This window comes from Orcinus orca, chromosome 20 (genome assembly GCF_937001465.1).
Source record: "Orcinus orca chromosome 20, mOrcOrc1.1, whole genome shotgun sequence".
Taxonomy (NCBI): Eukaryota; Metazoa; Chordata; class Mammalia; order Artiodactyla; family Delphinidae; genus Orcinus; species Orcinus orca.
Genome location: NC_064578.1, coordinates 28,572,607 through 28,591,265, shown reverse-complemented (window position 1 = coordinate 28,591,265; position 18,659 = coordinate 28,572,607). Strand labels below are relative to the sequence as shown.

The 18,659-nt window shown below is 56.3% G+C and overlaps 1 protein-coding gene across 2 annotated transcripts in view; it reads right to left on the bottom strand.

Annotated features, from left to right (window-relative positions):
• LOC101284566 (guanine nucleotide-binding protein G(o) subunit alpha) overlaps positions 1–18,659 on the bottom strand; it is a 159,472-nt gene that overhangs the window by 10,648 nt on the left and 130,165 nt on the right. For both annotated transcript variants that reach the window (XM_033417566.2, XM_004286367.4), the window contains exons 4-6: positions 6,939–7,099; positions 2,030–2,158; positions 14–143 (exon numbers count right to left, since the gene is read on the bottom strand). In XM_033417566.2, coding sequence (XP_033273457.1) covers positions 14–143; positions 2,030–2,158; positions 6,939–7,099 — 420 coding nt within the window. The remainder of the gene's footprint in view (positions 1–13; positions 144–2,029; positions 2,159–6,938; positions 7,100–18,659) is intronic.

Here is an 18,659-nt window from a genome sequence, read left to right as displayed (position 1 = left end):
CAGGGCCACTCACCGTGGTCTCGTCTTCGTGGAGCACCTGGTCATAGCCGCTGAGCGCGACGCAGAAGATGATGGCCGTGACGTCCTCGAAGCAGTGAATCCACTTCTTGCGTTCAGATCGTTGGCCCCCGACGTCGAACAGCCTGCAGGGGAGACAGGGAAGCTGGACGTGGTGGGTGGTGGGGCCCCGGTCAAGCAGGCGGCGGGGTGGAGGGGGCTGTACACGCAACGAGCCTCCCAAGGAGCCTCACTCCGGGTGCTCAGGGCTGACTGCCGCGTCCCTGGGGCAGGGTGGCCGTCACTGCTTCTGCCCCATGACTGGGCTGTGCTCCCACAGAGACTCAAAGACCTGCCCTTGCATCTCAGGACTTTTACTAACGCCTCTGCAAGGTTCCCGAGAAACACCTCTGCGAGGTCCTCTCAGGGTAACACGCACATCCTGTCCCTGGCTTTCTGAGCGTGTCTGTTCACGTCTGTGGGCTGTGAAAACTCCAGAGCAGCCCAGGAGGGAAGGAGGGAGGCAGGGAGCGTCACCTGCTACATGGAGGGACAGTGAGGCACCAAGGGGTTAAGTGCCCAGGGTCCCGGCAGGAGTTGGTGTGGTAGAGGTGGGGTGAGACCCAGGTCTGTCTGCAGACAAAGCCTCTGCTCTGTGCCTCCCCTCCCTCTCCCCCTCTCAGACACCATCCCCCAGGGGGCAGGAGGGCCGTGGGGGTTGACTGTGGCAGGTGCGGCTTGGTTCCTGGAAGGAAGAGGTCAACCTCACACCTAACGCCCTGAATGAAGGTCCACTGCCTCCTAGGCCTGGGAGGTCTGCTGGCACACAGCTGCCGGGGTGGGCTGGGCCCTGACCTCCCGACAGAGGAGAGTAACTGCAGGCAGAGCCCAGAGTGGGCCTGCAACAAGGAAACAGGCCTTGTACTCGTCCCATCACCACCTCCCTTGGATCCTGCTTCCCCATCTGAAATGCTAGGCACAGGCTGATGGTCTCTGCGGCCCCTCCATAGCGCTTATGCTCAGACTCTGCAGGCCGGGCAGCCCCGAGCCCAGCCCCGCACCCTCTGCCCCCGAGGGCTGAGGGGGGAGAGACTGGAGAGAGTAGGGGGCAAGAGGCACCTTGTGGGGCCTCCGTGCCCATCACTGTGCTCCCCAGGTTCAGGGGAGGCCTAGGGGTCCGTGTGCCCAGTGAGGCTCGTGCGGCCCTGCGGAGATAGAGACAGAACTTCAACGCCCTCTGTCTCAGTGAGAGCGGGCAGGGGCTGGGCCGTGGGCTGGCCAGAGGTCCTGGAGTCCAGCCCTCCCAGGGTGGGCAGGGGGCCAAGAAGCGGCCTTACACAGGCCACTCCTCCTGTTCTACCTGACACCTGGAAACCACACATGGAGGCAGGGAGGGGCAGGATGGTGGCTCCCAGGCCTCAGTGCCTGGAGGCTGCCCCAGGTGGTGCCACAAGCCTCCAGCAGGGCCTGTTCTGAGGCGCTCAGACCCCTGGACTTGAGCTGTGTTCTGTGCTTGGGGACCGCCTTACTCCTCCCAGGCCTCGGTTTCCCCAAGTGTACCCGGAGAGGGTGGGTCAGCTGATCTCCAAACCCTCTCCAGCTCTGAGATGACATGGGTCCTGGGGTTGCACACATGTCGCTTGGGTTCACCCACCTTATTCCCCACCCCTCTCTTGGCCTAGGTGGCCAAGGGGCCACCTAGTTGATCCCCCCCCCTCCTCCTCCTCCTCCTCCTCAGAAATCACCCAGTGACAGGACTCCCCTCCCTTGTCCGCTTAAATCTTCCCTGTTCCTCAGAGCCCCACTCCAGGACCCCTCTTCCAGGAAGCCTCCCCGCTCACCCCAGCCCCCGAACTTGGTGCAGGAGAGGTACACAGATAGGCCCCTTCTCGTATCTAACTGCCTGTCCCAACTCGAACGCTCCCCGAGGCAGGGCGACATCTGGGTGCTCCAGACGAGGCGAGGCCGAGAGGCAGGCTTTGCCCATCTCTTGGCACCCTCGCCAGGGCTCGGGAGCCTCCCTGGGCCTCACCTGAAGTGGAGGTTCTTGAATGTGAAGTGGGTTTCTACGATGCCAGTGGTTTTGACCCTGGTTCGGAGGATGTCCTGCTCGGTGGGCTGGTAGTCGGCAGCCCCGATCCGATCCAGGCTGTCCAGGTAGCTGGGGATGGCAACACACAGGGGACCATAGACCAGGTACTGGGCACCGCCCTCCCCGAGAGCCAGTCCTGACTGGGGCTGTGGAATGATGGCTCCACGCCGTCCAGGGCCAGGTGTTGGGGGGGGGGGGGGCAGCTGAGAAAGAGAAGCTCACGTCCCCACCGCACGCGCTCAGAGCCTCTGGCTCAGACCGACGGCTACGCACACGGCTCCAGGCACACTCAGACAAGGCCGAATCTTTAAATGAGACTAACGTGTTTATAATAGTGTTTGTCGTTTCTTCATCTTAAAATAATAATAGGCAACAGTTAGGTTCTAGTCTTTATATGCATCATCATGTTTCATCCTTAATTTCCTAAGTTAGATGTACTATTTCACAGATTAGAAAACTGAGGTTTTCTAATGAAGGTGAGTGCCTCACCCAGCTGTGAGCCAGGCATTGGGATTCCACCTCTTAACAGTTCCCTATGGTGCTTCCCAGAGGCCCTCTGAACCTCCGCCTGCCTCTTCCATGTTCCTTAGGGTTTATCAAGGGGGCCATCGTATCGTCCCATATGGTGCTCCTGGGAGGCTCAGAGGTCACACAGCCAGGCAGGGGTGGGGCCTTGCTGGGACCCAGGTCTTTGGCCTCAGAGCCCCTCCCACACCAACACTTGCCCTGTAGACAGACCAGGCCTCTGCACTTCGCCCGCCCAGGCCACGCACTGGGAAGGGCTTTAGGGGTCGGTATGGGCTAGGTTTGAACCCCAAGCCAGGTTGGGATCCAGGAAACCAGAAAGGGGGGAGCTCAGTCAGGCTGGCAGGAAGATTCAAGGACCCAAAGGGCCAGCCGGGCTACCCATCCCTGTGCGGGGAGAGCCCCACACACAGCCCACGGGAAGCGGCCCTGAGGGCCTGAGTCATGGCATGACGTGGGGTCCCAGGCTGCGCGTGGAGGGGCTGTGCTTTATTGGCACCTGCCCTGGGACCCACTGGGGGGCTGGCTCCCCAGCTTGTGGATGTCCACAGGGCTGGGAAGGGTAGACGCCCTCACCGAGGAGGGTGTCCCTTGGTAAACCAATAACCCAGGCTGCCTCAAATCCTTGTGAGAGTTCTCCCTAAGGAAATAAAGCCGACGGTGTGTTCCCAGGCTCAGGGAAGGCAAGCTTGAAGCCACACTCTTAGAAAGAGGACACTGCTGGGACTCGAGCGCGGGTCTGCCTGACTCCAAAGCCCATGCTCTTAAACTGGCCTGCAGGCCTCCTCTCCCCTGTGGAAGGAGAGAGGCAGAGGCAGCAGAGCAGACCTGAAAGCTCTGGCTGCTGCAGAGCCTCCTCTCCAGGCCTGTGGGCATCTGGGCAGTCTCTGATCTCAGCCTGGAGGCCCCTTCCCGCCCTTCCCAATCCTCCCAAACCCTCTGTGCATGCCCCTCCCCACGCTCCCACTGCCTCTGCTTAGAAGCTGTGTTGGTTTCAAATCGAGCCTCCTCCTGTCGTCTCCAGCTGGAGACCAGGGCTGGGAGCCTCTGGTCTTGGCCCCCATCCCAGCTGGGGAACCTCCTTTAGACAGACAACCTGGCCCTCTGTCTCTCGGTGCTGGCTGAGCCTCACGCAGGGAGGAGGCCATGGCGGGGGTAGGGTGAGCACAGTGGACCGTGCACCTGCTGTGTGTACTGTCTGCCGACTGTCCTGGGTTCCCCGGAGCCTGTGTTCCTGTGTGTGTGTGTTCCTGTGTGTGTGTGTTCCTGTGTGTGTGTGTGTGTGTGTGTGTGTGTGTGGTAAATAACAGATGAGTGAGCTGTACAACATGTCAGGAGGTGATAAGTGCCAGGAGGAAAGAATCAGGCTACCAGTAAGTGGGGAGGCTGGCTGGGGGCGGCGATTTGATATCAGGTGGCTGGGGAAGGCTTGTCGAGCAGGATGACATTCGAGTGCAGACTGAGGAGGTGAGGGGATGAGCCTCTCATGCCCCAGTAGCAGGACCAGGGGGCACAGAGGCCACGACCTCAGTGGAGGAGGAGCCCAGGCTGCAGGCGCTGGACGGGAGGTGGTGGGGAGGCTGAACACGGGGCAGGTGCAGGTAGCGGCGAGACTGGAGGGGTGATGGAGGTGAGGGGGACACAGCACGTAGGCCCCTGTGGTCACTGTAAGGACTTGGAATTTCACTCTGGAAGGCTCTGACCAGAAGAGCGTTGGAATGATGGCTCTGCGGCTTAAGGAGAGCAGATGGGGAGGGGGGCAGGAAGACCCGAGAGGAGGGAAGGAGAGGACGCTTTGCCAGCCAGTGCTGACCTTTAGTGGGGACCTCAGTCTGGGAAAAAATAATCCTACCAAACCACAGAACTACGTCTTACAGCTCCTGCTGGGATGTGCTCAGGTTTCTGGGTTTCCAGGACCTGTCTCAGAGCCATCATTCAGAAGGGAAAGGGGAGGGCCAGCCGTGTTCACCCGCCCCCGGCTCATGACACAGAGAGACCCGGGTGCCCTGTCTCCCCGAGAGCCCTGGAGCCTCACCAGTAACATGAGAGGACGGGCCAGCTCCCCAGGGCTGGAAGGGGACATGTGGTGACTGAGGCTCTGGGCCTTGGAGAGACACTCACACAGTCTAGGATGTGACTGGTGCCCCCCGGAACTGTGCCAGGCGACAGCCCTACTGGGCCTCTCCTTTCTGTCACAACAAATCTACGTTGAACTGTTTCACATTTTGGGCCTCATCTCTTGTCAAAAGACGAGATTTAGCAGCTGAAACTACAACAGCAAAGCAACCCTAGACCAGAAAGTGTTTAAGGTCCTTCCAAACCTGACTGCCTGTGGGTCCCGCCCTTGCCCGCCTCGGAGTCCCGTCCCAGAGACGACAGAGAGAGGAGGGTGGGTCTCCTCAGCTTAGCTGGGGGGGAGTTGACAAGTACTGACTCAAGTCGTTCATTTCAAGTTATAAAGGTAACCACCAGAAGAACTAAAAATAATCCTGTAAAACTAGCAAAAAACTGGTGGTGGAAGTGGGGAACAGCAAAGGAAGGTCTGACTCCCTCAGCTTTCACAGCTGGAGGTCATTAAATACTATTTATAGTTGGAGGGTCAGGTTTTTCTGGACAAGTAAATGGAGATAGTTAACAGCAGGAGGGGAACAGGCCTGGGAAGAGGATTCACTATCAATTTTATACCTTTCTGTATTGTTTTAAAATTTTATTGCCATGGGTTCAAATTATAATTAGTTAAGTGGTAACAATTTAAGTGGGGGTCACGATTTGATGCCCTGAGGAGCCCCTGAGGGTGGTGGGGAGATGGGAAGGGCCTGGACTTGGGCAGAGCAGTGGGCACAGAGGGGGAGACGAAGGGGGGGACTCTCTCCAGGCCTGAATGGCTGTGCGTTGAGGGGGCGACCTGGGTTGAGGTCTGTGACCTGAGTGTACAGAGAGAGGTGTGGACTTGAACCTTTGGGCTCGCACCCCTGGTCCACCAAGGTGTCCTGGGGGCTCATCAGTGGCTGGGGCCTGCGTCACTACCACCTGGGACTCACGGGACCCAGGCACCTGCCCCGTGGACAATCTAGGTGTGCAGAGATGGGAAGACAAGTCCCTGGTTTGTTAGCTCTCGTCACAGCCAATGGCAATGTCCCAGCATCCACTAGTGAGTGCTGTTTTCTTGGAGTTAGCCTCCGCTACATCGGCACCGTGGAGACCAGTGTTTCTTAATCTTGGCGATACTGACATTTTAGGTCAGGTAATTCTTTGCTATGGAGAACTGTACAGTGTGTCTGTAGGAAGGCAGCAGCATCCCTGGCCTCTACCCCACTAGACATCTGTCGCACCACCCTAGTCAGGACCATCGAAAATGTCTCCAAACATTGCCAATGTCTCCTGGGGGCAAAGTGGCCCCAGATGAGAAGCGCTGGTGAGGAAGCTGAGCAGATCCGTGTCGGAGCACAGGTGTCCTAAGATAGTGGGGTTTAAGCCCAGAGGCTCCCACTGAAAACCTGGACATGAGACTGTAAAAGTGGGTGCGTTTCCTGAAAGCTGGAGTGCAGGGACAATGTCTTCAAAACAGAAGGCGTGTCCCCGACCACCACAGATCATTCCCAGAGGCCTGGAGCCCCCGATCTAGGGGCCAAGGGCATGTAAACTTCCAGACGCCCGGAGTGACAAGGCTGCAGCAGGCAGTCCTGTGATCCCCTGTCACTCCCTCTGCCTTCCCCTCTCCTACCCCTCCAGCCCTCTCTGGCTTTCAGCTGCTTCACCACCTCTCCTCGCCTGCCCCACCGGGCCCCTCTCTCTCCTCTGTCCTTTTCTTCCCCTTATTAGTTATAACACAGTATTAAAGTGTATGTTTGATTATTTATTTTACTTATCTGATGGGTTACATATTCCTTATTTTTAATTTTAAAGATAGAGGAATGGAAAGGGTATTATTTTCTCAAAAAGAAGACAAAAGGGCACCATGTAAGTTATTTTCTATGTTGCCCTTGATTTGTACTTATGGGGTCAAGGGTTCTCCAGGGGCAAAAACACTGCTACACTGACAATCTTCCTTCTGGAGGGCCAGGCCCCCTCCAGAGCAAGCAGGTGATGGCCCCTGGGCCTCTGGGAGCCCTGTTGTCGGCTTGTGCCCCCCACCTCCCTGGCCTCCTTCTCATCCCGGGGGCAGGAGGAGAAGCCCCTTCTCCTTCCTTCCTGACGCCCGAGGCAGAACACCTCACAGCGGTTCCCACCTCAGCAAGGGCGCCTCCTTGCCCCACTGACCCCAGCCCTTCCACGCCCGCACTGCTGCCCCACTCTCGGCCTCCCGCCTGCCTGGGACACTCACTATTTGGCGGAGTCGTTGAGCTGATACTCCCGGGACCTGTTGAAGCACTCCTGGATCCCTGAGTCGCCCCAGAGTCGCACCATGGCAGAGAGCAGCTCTGGAGAGAAGGGCTCCGTGTCTTCCATTCGACTCACCACATCACACACCATCTTGGCATCGGCCTGTGAGGAGACATGGACGGCGGCTTTGAGGCCTCGGTGGGGACAGAAGCCCCGGCCGGGCACCTGCTAGGGCACCGGGACAAGGGCTCAGCCCTAGGCCTGGTCAGGGAGAGGGGAAGCAACAGAGGGTCCTTTACTCAAGGGCACGGTAATCGTCACTAGACCACTGCTCCACTCTCGAGCCCTTTCAACCCTGCCGCCCTCCAAGTAAGCCAGAGACCCAGGCTCCCCAGCCTGCCGCACGCGGCTCAGGAAGCGAGCGGAGGTGCTGGAAATCTGCAGGTGTCCTTCGCGGTGGGAGAGACACGAAGGAGACAAGGTCAACGCCTGGAAGACTTGTAGCCAACAAAACATTCTGCACCAAGGTACGTGGGGCCAAAGCCTTCTGTGGAGACTTCCGGAATCAAGCTGTCCGGCTAAGTAGCTACTTATGTCTCAGAGCCTGTCTACTGCACAAGGTCAATGGGAAAACGCTGGCACTGTGTCCCCTTCTGCCTGCCGGCCCTGGGAAGGAAGCCACAACTGGCCTGGAGGCCAGCAGGCCATGCCCATGATGTTGGCCCGGACCTAGCTCCCTAGGGACTAGTTGTCCCGAAGACATCAGCCCTCGGATTCCCAAAGTCACCCTCAGCTGACAGGGAGGGCTGCCCACCAGGAGAGCGTGGGTCCCCGTCCGTCTAGGAGATGAGTTTCTTCAGCACCGCAGCCTCCCCTGGGGGCAGCCACCTGCAAAGCTGGCCCTGGGACTGAGGCGTTGGGTGCCTTAGGCAGGCGGTGACTCAGGGATGCAGGCGTGGGTGAGCAGGGTTGGTGCCTCCACCTGGGGCTAAAAACAGGCCTGTGAGTCAGGGCCTATGTGCTGATGCTGCTCCTGTGTGCCTGCGTGACCTCGGGAAATCTCAGCCTGCTTTCCCACCTGTGGGATGACTGTGACAAACCGGGCCAGTTTCCCAGACTTCCTCCTGTGGACCCCTCCTTCCAGGTTCCTGCCTGATCTGTGAGAAGGGAGTCGGGACCTGAGGGATGGGTAGGGCAAGACTTCCTGCTGGGGGAGAGACACCCTCCCACCTAGAGCCGCACTGTGCCTCAGCCAGGCCACTCAAGGGTGTGGTGTAGAAACCATGGGCCTCCACAAAGCCACTTCGTGCTCCTCTGTGTGTGGTCTGGAATCTTGGGACTCCCACTCCAGTGGGATGCAGTGCATGGTTTGGGGAAGGCTGGCCTGGCGCTGTCCTCCCAGCTCCATCTCCTCACCGAGGTGTGGCAGAGGCGGGGGTGGGGCAAGGTCCTGTGCTGGCGACACCTCTGTCTGCCCTTCTGTTTCTCTCCCATCGTCCCCAGCTCAGTGCACGCCACAACCATCGGCCCAACTGCTCAGACTCAAAGACTAGGAGCCATCCTTGATCTTGCCACCTCCCTCCCAATGTCCACTTCTCCCCATCTCCTCCTGCACAGCCCTGAGTCCGAGCCACCACCATCTTTCCCTGGCTGCCCCGAGCCCCCTCCCAAGGGTTCTTTGCCTCCCTCTTGCTTCTCTTCAGTCTGTCTGCCACATAGCAGCCAGCAGGAGACCGTAGAGAAAGAACCCACAATTTTTTTAACTGGGCACACTGATATCCGACTTAAAGACTTCTTTTCCTAATTTTGCTTGTGGCAAAGATGTGACCATGTGACCCGTCCTACCCATGGGGAGGTAAGCCAAAGTGTAGTGAGGTCTTTGGAGAAGTCTTTGTAAAGGGAAGATGCACCCTTTTTCTCTCACTTCCTCCTTCCTGAAGCCTGTGATGGCTGGAACTCTAGCAGCCAACTTGGATCATGAAGACAGGTCTACACCCTAGGGACAGTGGACAGGTGATCTAAAAACAGGTCCTTGACGACTTTTTTTTTTTTACATTGAAATTAAACTTATACCTCATTTAAATCACTATTTTCTAGGTCTCGGATATTCACAGTCAAACCTGATCCTAATGGACACAATAACTCTCCCTGTTTAAACTCTTTCAATAGCTTCCCATTATCCCTAAATTCCAAACTCCTTACCTTGGCCTCCAAAGCCCCTGCCTACTTCTCGGTCCTAACCACCCACCCTTTCCCCTTTCCTGGGCCTCCAAGCACACAGCCTTTCCTTCTGTTCCCCAGGTAGCCAGGGTCACCTCACCTCAGGGTGCTCCACCGCCCAGATCATCCTTCCCCTGGCTCTTCCCCATCTCAAGTGTCACTGCCTCAGGGAAGCCCTCCTCCACGCCCCAGGCAGAGTCTGCCCCCACGCACACCAACCACTCCAGTCACAGCTGGTGCTGTGTGTGCCTGTTCCTCAGGGCAGGGATAATCTCCTGGCTTTTCACGGCACCCCCACCTCACAACGCTCTGTACATAGCTGTTGGTGCTCAGCAGCATTTGTGAGATGAATGGGTCCTTGGCATTTTACTGTCAGGCACAGCCTCGATTTCTCACTCCACCCTCTCTATCTCCCAACTCCTCTCATCTTGTCCATTTCAACAGCACTGTGTCTCGTTCAACCATGACAGCAGCTCTGCCCGGTAGCCATCCTGTTTAACAGATGGGGAGAGACTGAGGCTCAGAGGTGAGGTAACTTGCTCAAGGTCACACAGCTAGTAAATGGGAGAGCCTGGACCCAAGGTTAACCTCTACTGTGCTCCAGCCAACAGCCCTGGACTTGCATCTCAGACATTGGTGTCCAGCCCCACCCCCTGATCAAAGGTAGGGGAGATGGGTAAGGAGGAAGGTAGGAAGGGTCAGGCATGGCGGGAGGAAGGGGCCTTGCCGATGCACCCTGGAGGACAGTGGCAGCTGTCTGGCTGGGCCAGCCCTGTGGGGGTCAAGCTTAACAAGCAATTAATAGAGCCAGAGGGGGGCCTTGCCCCTTTGTCTTCCTGCCTTTGGGGCCCTGGGGGATGCGGCTCACACTGGGCCTGACCTTCCTGTCCAGGTCCCCTCCTGGGCCGGTGGCGGGGTGGGGGGAGGCATTTTCCAGCACCTTGCCCTCTGCTACAGCCCCCATGGCGCTGCCACCTCTTGCTGGTCAGAGCACGCCCAGCTGTCCCGGCAGCATGAGGCGTGACAAAGCAGACACATGTACCGGGGCAGACCCGCTATGTCTGACCTGTGCAGTGTTACTCAGTGGAGGATGCCGGGGCAGTGACCAGCTTCAAGGTGGCAGGGAACGGCCCATCCCCTCTGATCTGCTCCATCCTTTTCTGCTGGATGGCTGCCCCCTCTACCTATGTGGCTTCCATTCCCTCCTTTTGGGGCACCAGAACCTCTGCTTGCCTGAAGGAAAGCACTCTTTCCCCCGACTCAGTCTGAGCAGTTTGGGTGGGACTTCCTCTGTCCCACGGCTCCAGCGTGGACACAGGGTCTGGCCCTGGCCGGTCCATCCTGCTGGCCTTAGTGAACAGTCTGGGGTGGACAAAGAATCCAAATTTGTCAAATGAGACTAACCCTACCAGCTCCAGGACACCTGTATAAACTATTAGGAGAGAGAGACCCTCAAAGGAAGGGCCCACCTGAGTGTGGAGCCATCACTGAGGCAGAGCTGAGAGAGGGAGGCACGCCGGGTCCCCATAACATGTCAAAACACCTGGGTCCAGCTGTGCCTGCGGCCACACATACCTCTGGCTTTCCAGCTACCTCAATCAATCCTCTGACTTGTTCTTAACCTAGTTAAAGACTTGGTTTATTTTTGCACGTGCACCCCGAAGAGTCCTGACAATACACTGCCTGGTGTGCCGAGGCCAATACCAGGCTTACCTCCTCCAGGCAGACCCAACCCGTTACTGCGGCCAACACAGTTCCTCTGGCATCGGACTCCCCTCCCCTCTTCCTGTCATGCCTGGGCACACGTCCATGCCCTGGGCACACGTCCGCGCCCATGTGCTGCACTATGTTTCCTGTGTCGGGGGGCACTAAGATGCCCTGTGGGCACTGGCCACGTATTGGACACTAGAGGCCATCTGGTGGGCTTCTGGAGACAGTCCTGCAAGGAGCTGAGGGAGGCTGTTCACTGACACCGTGCCCGGCAGGGCCCTGCACGGTTGGGCTGAGTGGGTGCAGGACATTCGTCACTGTGTGCCGCTGTCACACACCAGCATGCCTGGCCCCCAGCCACTAAGTGCCTGTAGTGCCCCAATTACTGCCACTGCCACAGACACCTCACAAATGTCTAACATGCCCCTGCGGGGCACCGTTTCCACTGAGGGTCAGTTAGGGAGCCATCTGCCAGCCCGGGGCTAGGGAAGTGGGCCCCGCCTTCTCGCACTGCCCCCAGCGGCAGAGAGCAAGGGAGGGGCGCTCCCTGCACGTGACAGAGAACGTGACCACTGCCCTTCCTCAGACGCACGGGCCTGGGTGGCTTGGGTCTGGCACTTACAAAGTACCCAGTATGCCCACCCCTCCCCGGCCGCCATTCTCTATGGGCTGGGGCTGCCCGTGCTGTAACGTCCAGTTCCCATGCCACCCCCCGCCAAGACTCACTCCTTTCCCGACAGCACCCTTTGGTCACCCCTGCCTCGGGGCTCCAGTCCTGCTCCATGTGGCTTTCTAGGGGCTCCGGCCACAGGCTCAAGGCACCACCCAGAACTGGGGTCCTGGCTTGAGCAGGGCCTTAACGTCTCTGGGCTCAGCATCCTACCCTGAAAAATGGGGTGACAGTATCATCATTCTCTTCATAGAGCTGTCGTGTGAGCCAACAGAGCACTAGCACAGGGAGGACCTGAGGGGCGGGCCGTGCTGCCGCCCCAGCTCCCCGGGGACCAGAAAGAGAAGAGGAGGCCAATCTGCCTGCCCTCGGGATGCCTAGGGGTGGGGGCGTGGGAAGGGGTGAGACATTTAAGGACATGCTGAGACCCTGCATTTCTGAATGTGAACCACAGGCAAGATGCCATTTTTTGTTGTTTTATTTATTTTTTATACAGCAAGCTCTCATTAGTTATCTATTTTATACATATTAGTGTATACATGTCAATCCCAATCTCCCAGTTCATCCCACAACCACCACCACCCAGTTTTCCCCCCTGGGTGTCCATACGTTTGCCTCTATTTTTGTGTCTGTGTCTCTATTTCTGCCTTGCAAACCGGTTCATCTGTACCATTTTTCTAGGTTCCACACATATGCGTTAATATACGATATTTGTTTTTCTCTTTCTGACTTACTTCACTCTGTAAGATGTGGATGGACCTACAGACTGTCATACAAGATGCCATTCTTCTGGGTTTTGGATCAGGAGGCTCCAGAGAGCCTCTCAGGGACACCTGCAGGATTCTTCTCACCATATCAATGATTTAAAATCAGCGTTAACATTTCTTTTCATCAGAGCCAGTGTTACCTTTCTGGTTAAATGACATCTTAACGGTGACATGCAGATGTCCTGAAGCTGCTCTAGAAAGAGGTGAGATACTTTTGGAAAGCCCTGCAACACTAGAGAACCCCACAGAAACCCTACCCATGAGCATCTGGAGAAAGGGGTGGGCAGGGAGAGGAAGCGGCACACGGAGATGGGGGCATCTCCAGCATTTGGTGGGGTGGGGAGCTCAGCACAGGGTGCCTCCCAGAAGTGGGCTGCCCTGGGCCAACGCTGGGGAGCAGGGTGCCCAGGGTGGTGATGGGAGCAGCTGCCCCCGTGAACTGACAGTACACAGGGGTCCCTCACTGTGACATGCAGCCCAGGGCCCCCTGCCACGGGGACATGGACTACTGGGGACTGGCCATGAGTGTGCTTGGGAAGCAGCACCTGCGATCCAGGGGCCTGTCAGTGGGGCTGCCTGCTGGTGTCCAGGGGTGAGGGGTTCTACTTCCAGAAAGCTATCTCTAGTCAGCCAGCTGGTCCTGAGAGCCGGAACCCATACTATGAGGAGGGGTGTGGGCTTCCATGGCCCACAGGCCCCTTCCCGCCTGCCCACTCTGGGCCACAGAGAGCCCCCCTGCACCAGCTTCTCTTGCCCAGTGTCTCCTGGTCACCCTTCTCAGAGACGCAGCAGGTGCCAGCCTGTGCTGTGCCACACCAGGGGTGATGGTGGGATGAGTGGTGACACAGGGAAGCTGGCATTGGCCTGGCTGAGCCACTGGCAATGAATACCACACATCTCTGTGCATACGCCAGGCACTGCAGGGCCTTGCAAGTGCCCTGGTGTATTCACCATCTGAAGCTGGGACTGCCAAGTGCATGTTAAACACTTGGGTCTGCAAAACTCTTCCCCTCTCCTCTGAGCAAAGGGGCTTGGAACTAAAGTTTGAGAGAGAGCCTTTTCTCTCTCAAGAGAGGAAACGCAAAGGATATGGTGGGGAAGCGAATAGGAATTTTCAGTCAGGTGACCCAGGTTCAAATCCTGGCTCTGCAGCTTTTTTTTAGCTTTGTGACCTTGGACAGACCACTTAACCTCTCTGAGCCTCTGCTCTCTTATTAGTTCCCACCTCACAAGGTTGTTTGTGCAGATGAAAGAGGCTAAATCGACGTGACACAGCTTTGCAACATAAAGAGCCCCACAAATGCTAGTTACTATAAGCAAAGGTGAGGTCTCTGAGACACAAACAACAAGCTGACATAAAATAAGCCTACTTTGTACAAGATTTCTCAGGTAAGCATGATAATCTTGATAACAATAATCATAGTAATTATAACCGTTTCTGTTTGAAGAGCTGCTTTGGATCTTTCAGAGTTTTCCTCCTTCTCTCATCTTTTAGACCAACTAAAGTGTGACTGTGTGCATGTACACACACACACACACACACACACATACACAGACACACACACACACCAGTCCTCTACCTGCGGGGAAGTCTCCATTCTGCCCAGCCCTGCCGCGTGCACTGCGGTAGCCCCAGCTCCCACCAGGGGGCAGGAGTGCACAGGCCAACAGGAGAAAGAGGGCAAGCTGGACAAGCCCAACCCAACAGACCAGGCAGGCCAGGCCCAGTGGGCACAGCTGCCTTGGGAAAGAGACAAACAGACTCCTGATGTTGGAGGCCCAGCCTGAGTACTGCAATGTCAGCAGATGGAGAATGGCAGCGTGCACATTCTGGGCACTTCGTACATGCTACCCAGGGCCCTGCATCTGAGAAAATGCGGCAGTCACATTCTCTCTTGCACGTGCAAGGGAGTGACCCTCCCTTCCCATCTGCCGCTGGGGGAAGTGCGGGAGAGAGGGGCCCCCTCCCTCACCCCTGCTTCCCTGGTCTGAGCTGGCACATGGCTCCCTAACTGTGACTCTCAGTGGAAGTGGTGGTCCCCAGGGTATTTTAGACATCTATGAGGTTTTTTTGTTAGTGGCAAAACTTGAGGCACTACAGGCACTTAGCAGTTCAGGGCTGGGCATGCTTGGGGCTCTTTCTTCACTTGGACTTAGGAGTACTTCACAAGGCCTGTGCCTAGAGCACACTGTCAGGCACAGGGTCTCTGGGGGGGAGAGGGGGGCACCTCACAGGCCTACCACTTGCCTTAGCGAAGGGAACCTTCCTGGCTCTCCAGAAAGATGCTACAGCAGAACCAAGGGTTGGGTGCTATTTCTAATCTTGCCTCCTTTCAGCTGTGCCGTCCCTTCTCAAGCCATCCATCCACACATCCCTCACCCCCTATCTAGGGTACCTACCCATCCAACATCAGGCGTCCACCCACCCATTACATCATCACCCATCAGCCACCCTTGTTCATCCATCAACCAACTCACTCCCACAACCACCCGCCCATCCCTGCACCTCCCTTCTATCCTTCCACAGCGTCTGCCCATCCCTTCAGTCTTCATTTGTGCACCCTTTTCATTCCTTTCACTCCTCTTTGATCTATGTAGCCACACACCCATTCACTCACTTATCCATAGTACACCCACTACCGAGTGGGGTCCCCACCTTAGGAACTTTCACGTTTGCCAGAAAGAGAAATATTTAGGCATAAGGAGAGACTGTCTGCATCTCCCCAGCCCTGAACACATCATGGGACAACTGCCCCCTTGACGTCCCCTCCCTCTGTCCCATGGTCCCATCTTTGTCAGGAGCCTGGGGCCTTGTAAAAGGAAGACTCTCCTAAGACCTCCAGCTGGGTTCAGAGGATTCCTCAGGGATTGATTTGTCCTAAGCCCTTCTGGAAACCTTCTCTGTTTTGAGCCCAGGCTGCCTCCTGAGGAGGGAGGAAAGACTTGGGTTTTCTGAAGAACCTCATTTTCTGAAGGATCACACCCTTTTCCGTCTCAAAACCATTGGATCTTCCAGTTGTTTAGAAGCAGCTTTTCCTTCTGGCTTGCTATGTATCTTCAAGAACCAGGGGGTTGTGGGGATGACTTTGGCCCGGGTTCCAGCGCTCACTGGTTCTAGCGCTTGACACCTAAAAGCTTCCACTCAGAAACCATCTGCCAGACCCTGTAATTGGTGTGGGTCCCACCCCTGGCCCTGGCCCAAGTTAAGCAGAAGGAGCCAGTGCTAGACCAGCGAATGTTTGCTCACCACAGGCTGGCTGAGCCCAGGGCTGGGTGCCGGGGATACGGCAGCCAGCAGGATCTGGAAACTGCCCACCCAAGCCTGCTGTCCAGTGAGGGCGTCAGACACATCAACCAAGCTGTGGAGTCCGGGAAGGCTCCTCCAAGGAGGCAGCCACTAAGTAAGGGCCACAGCTCAAGGAGAAACTGGTGCGGACGGGGGATGCGAGGGGGGTATGACTGGGAGCAGGCAGTCGTGGGTCAGCTGTGCCCACAAGGCAGGCACAGTCCAGAGACTGCTCTTCCCTCACGGGGGAATTAAAGGGGAAGCCGAGGGCCTTGCCAGGAAGCAGTGGATCCTGGAGGGCATCAGACACCCCTCCAGCTATCAACAGGACCTTTGGACAATGGTGGGCTCAGAGGTCCACACAGCCCACGGACATTAAATGAAGAACAGTACCCAGCCCGCACAGATGGTCCAGGAGCTCTCACACAGACCGAGTGCAGTGCGAACTGTGTACCCCCAACCCAGGGAGAGCGCTGGCAGCAGCCTGGGCCCCACTGTGGGCAGCTCCAGGATGGAGCCTTACGGAGCAGATGCTAACACTCCCTGAGTGTGGGTCTGGGGACATTCTCAGGCCCCCGGCCCTTCTCAGGAGGCATGGCTTTTGGCCTTCTCCCCAGCTGTGCTGTTCATAGGTGAAGCCACTGCGTGTGTCTCCTAAAACCACCCTGGCAGGGGTTTCAGGGCCAGAGGTGGGTAGGGAGACTGTCGGGTATGGGGCGGGAAACGCTGAGGCCAGTGTAGAAGGGGGCGAGCAGGGCCTGCAGAGGAGGCCAGTGCCCCAGCCAGCGATAGCCGGCGAGAGTGCAGAGGGGTGTCCTAGGTGGGTGACTGGCAGAGATGGGGGGTGCAGGACAGCAGCTGTCCTGGGCCCTCTGGGGCAGTGGTGTGTTTATGTCGCCACGGCTTCCGATTGCTTCAGATCCCAAGGATGGAGTGGGGAAGCATGCTTGCCTAAAACCCCAATCAGCAACCCCTCTGGAACAGCCTCGCGTGGTGCCACTTTCTCTTGTTGCCCTTCTCCCCTTGCTGGGTCCAGACCTACCAGTCTATACCTCCTGGGAGGCTCTCCTAGACGGCGCCGGGGAGGACAGCTGAACCACCAGGCAGGCACTATTCAGTCCAAAATAAACTTTAAGATGAAAGGGACAGAAATTTCCAAATCCTCTGCCTCCTTTCCCCTGAGCTCATTGTCCTGAGATGGGAGAAAGAACTAAAATTGGATAGGCTAAATTTCTAAGAAACGAACAACGGCAGAATGAAATTACCCACACAGAGCTCAGTCAAAGGGAAAGAAAAGTGATAATGGACAACCTCTTCTCTTCAGAACACAAAGTGATGGTGGTGAATAGATTAATTAGAGCCGCCTCAGCTGGGAGACATCAGTGACACAATATGGAAGAGAAAAGATGGAAGCTGAAACAGCACGTACATGATGGGAGGCCGGCAGGTTCTGGAGATGACAGGTTTGACTGATGGTGCCTCTCCTTGGGCTTATTCGCTGACACCCCTTCCCTCCTCGTCTCCTCGCTGGAGACATCAGTTCCCGCACCATCCATTAAAGTGACCGGGGGCTTCCCTGGTGGCGCAGTGGTTGAGAGTCCGCCTGCTGATGCAGGGGACACGGGTTCGTGCCCTGGTCCGGGAAGATCCCACATGCCGTGGAGCGGCTGGGCCCATGAGCCATGGCCGCTGAGCCTGCGCGTCCGGAGCCTATGCTCCGCAACGGGAGAGGCCACAACAGTGAGAGGCCCACGTACCGCAAAAAAAAAAAAAAAAAAAAAAAAAAAGTGATTGGATGATGTTTTTGTTTGAAAAGGAGCGTGTCACTTGTTTCTTGGACCTCAGGGACACAGCCTGGGGCAGTGCACCAGGTGTCCACGTTCTGCCTGACTGACCCTGCTACCCTGGGCAAGTCTCATCTGTTTTCGGAGTCTCTGTCCTCAAAGGCACAAGGAAGAGGTTGGCTGGATCAGTGATTCTCAAAGGGTGGCCCGCACACCCCTGGGGGTCTCTGAGGGGTCCACAAGATCAAAACTGTTTTCCTAACTCTATAACGATGTTATTGGCTTCTCTGCCTGCACTGATGGTACAAAAGCAACGGGAGACAAAACCGCAGTCCCTTCGCAGGAAGCAGTGGCACCTAACTGTACCAGCTGCCATTCTGTTCTCTGCCACTGTTCAGTCACAATAAAACCAATGCCAGTTCTACTTAAGAATGTCCTTGAGGAAGTGGCCAAAATTATGAATTAAAAGAATCTCTAGGGACCTCCCTGGTGGCGCAGTGGTTAAGAATCCACCCGCCGATGCAGGGGACATGGGTTCAAGCCCGGTCTGGGAAGATCCCACATGCTGCGGAGCAACTAAGCCCATGGGCCACAACTACTGAGCCTGCGCTCTAGAGCCCGCGAGCCACAACTACTGAGCCCTCGTGCCACAACTACTGAAGCCCACACGCCTAGAGCCCGCGCTCCGCAATGAGAAGACCGCACACTGCAACGAAGAGTAGCCCCCGTTTGCTGCAACTAGAGAAAGCCCATGTGCAGCAATGAAGACCCAACGCCAAAAATAAATTTAAAAAATAAATTTATTTAAAAAAAAAAAAGAATCTCTACCCTGCACGCACGTCTTTTTCATATTCTGTGTGATAAAACACGAAGTGTGGGGCAAACGCAGATGATGGTTTTCTGGAGGGAAGGCACTTTTAAGACTGCCCTGCCAGCCCAAATGGTCCCTTTTTTTTCACACGACACCACTTTTACTTGAAAGAATGCCTGACAGACAAACAATGGTAATTCAGACTTGGTCTTTGGAAGACATTTTCTAAAAGACCAAGCGAGCCTATCACTTCAAGGAAAGCAACTAACAAATTTGTTACCAAAATGAAAACATTCCAACTTTCAAGCAAAAAATCAGAATTCTGGAAATTTGTATTTAACACCATAACTTGACAGCTTCCCAATATCTGAAGACTTTTCTGATAAGATAGATGTTGTTAACAAATGTGAGTTCTTCACATTCTCCACTGAAATACGTCAACATTTGGAAGATGTGCATAACTTTGAACCAGTA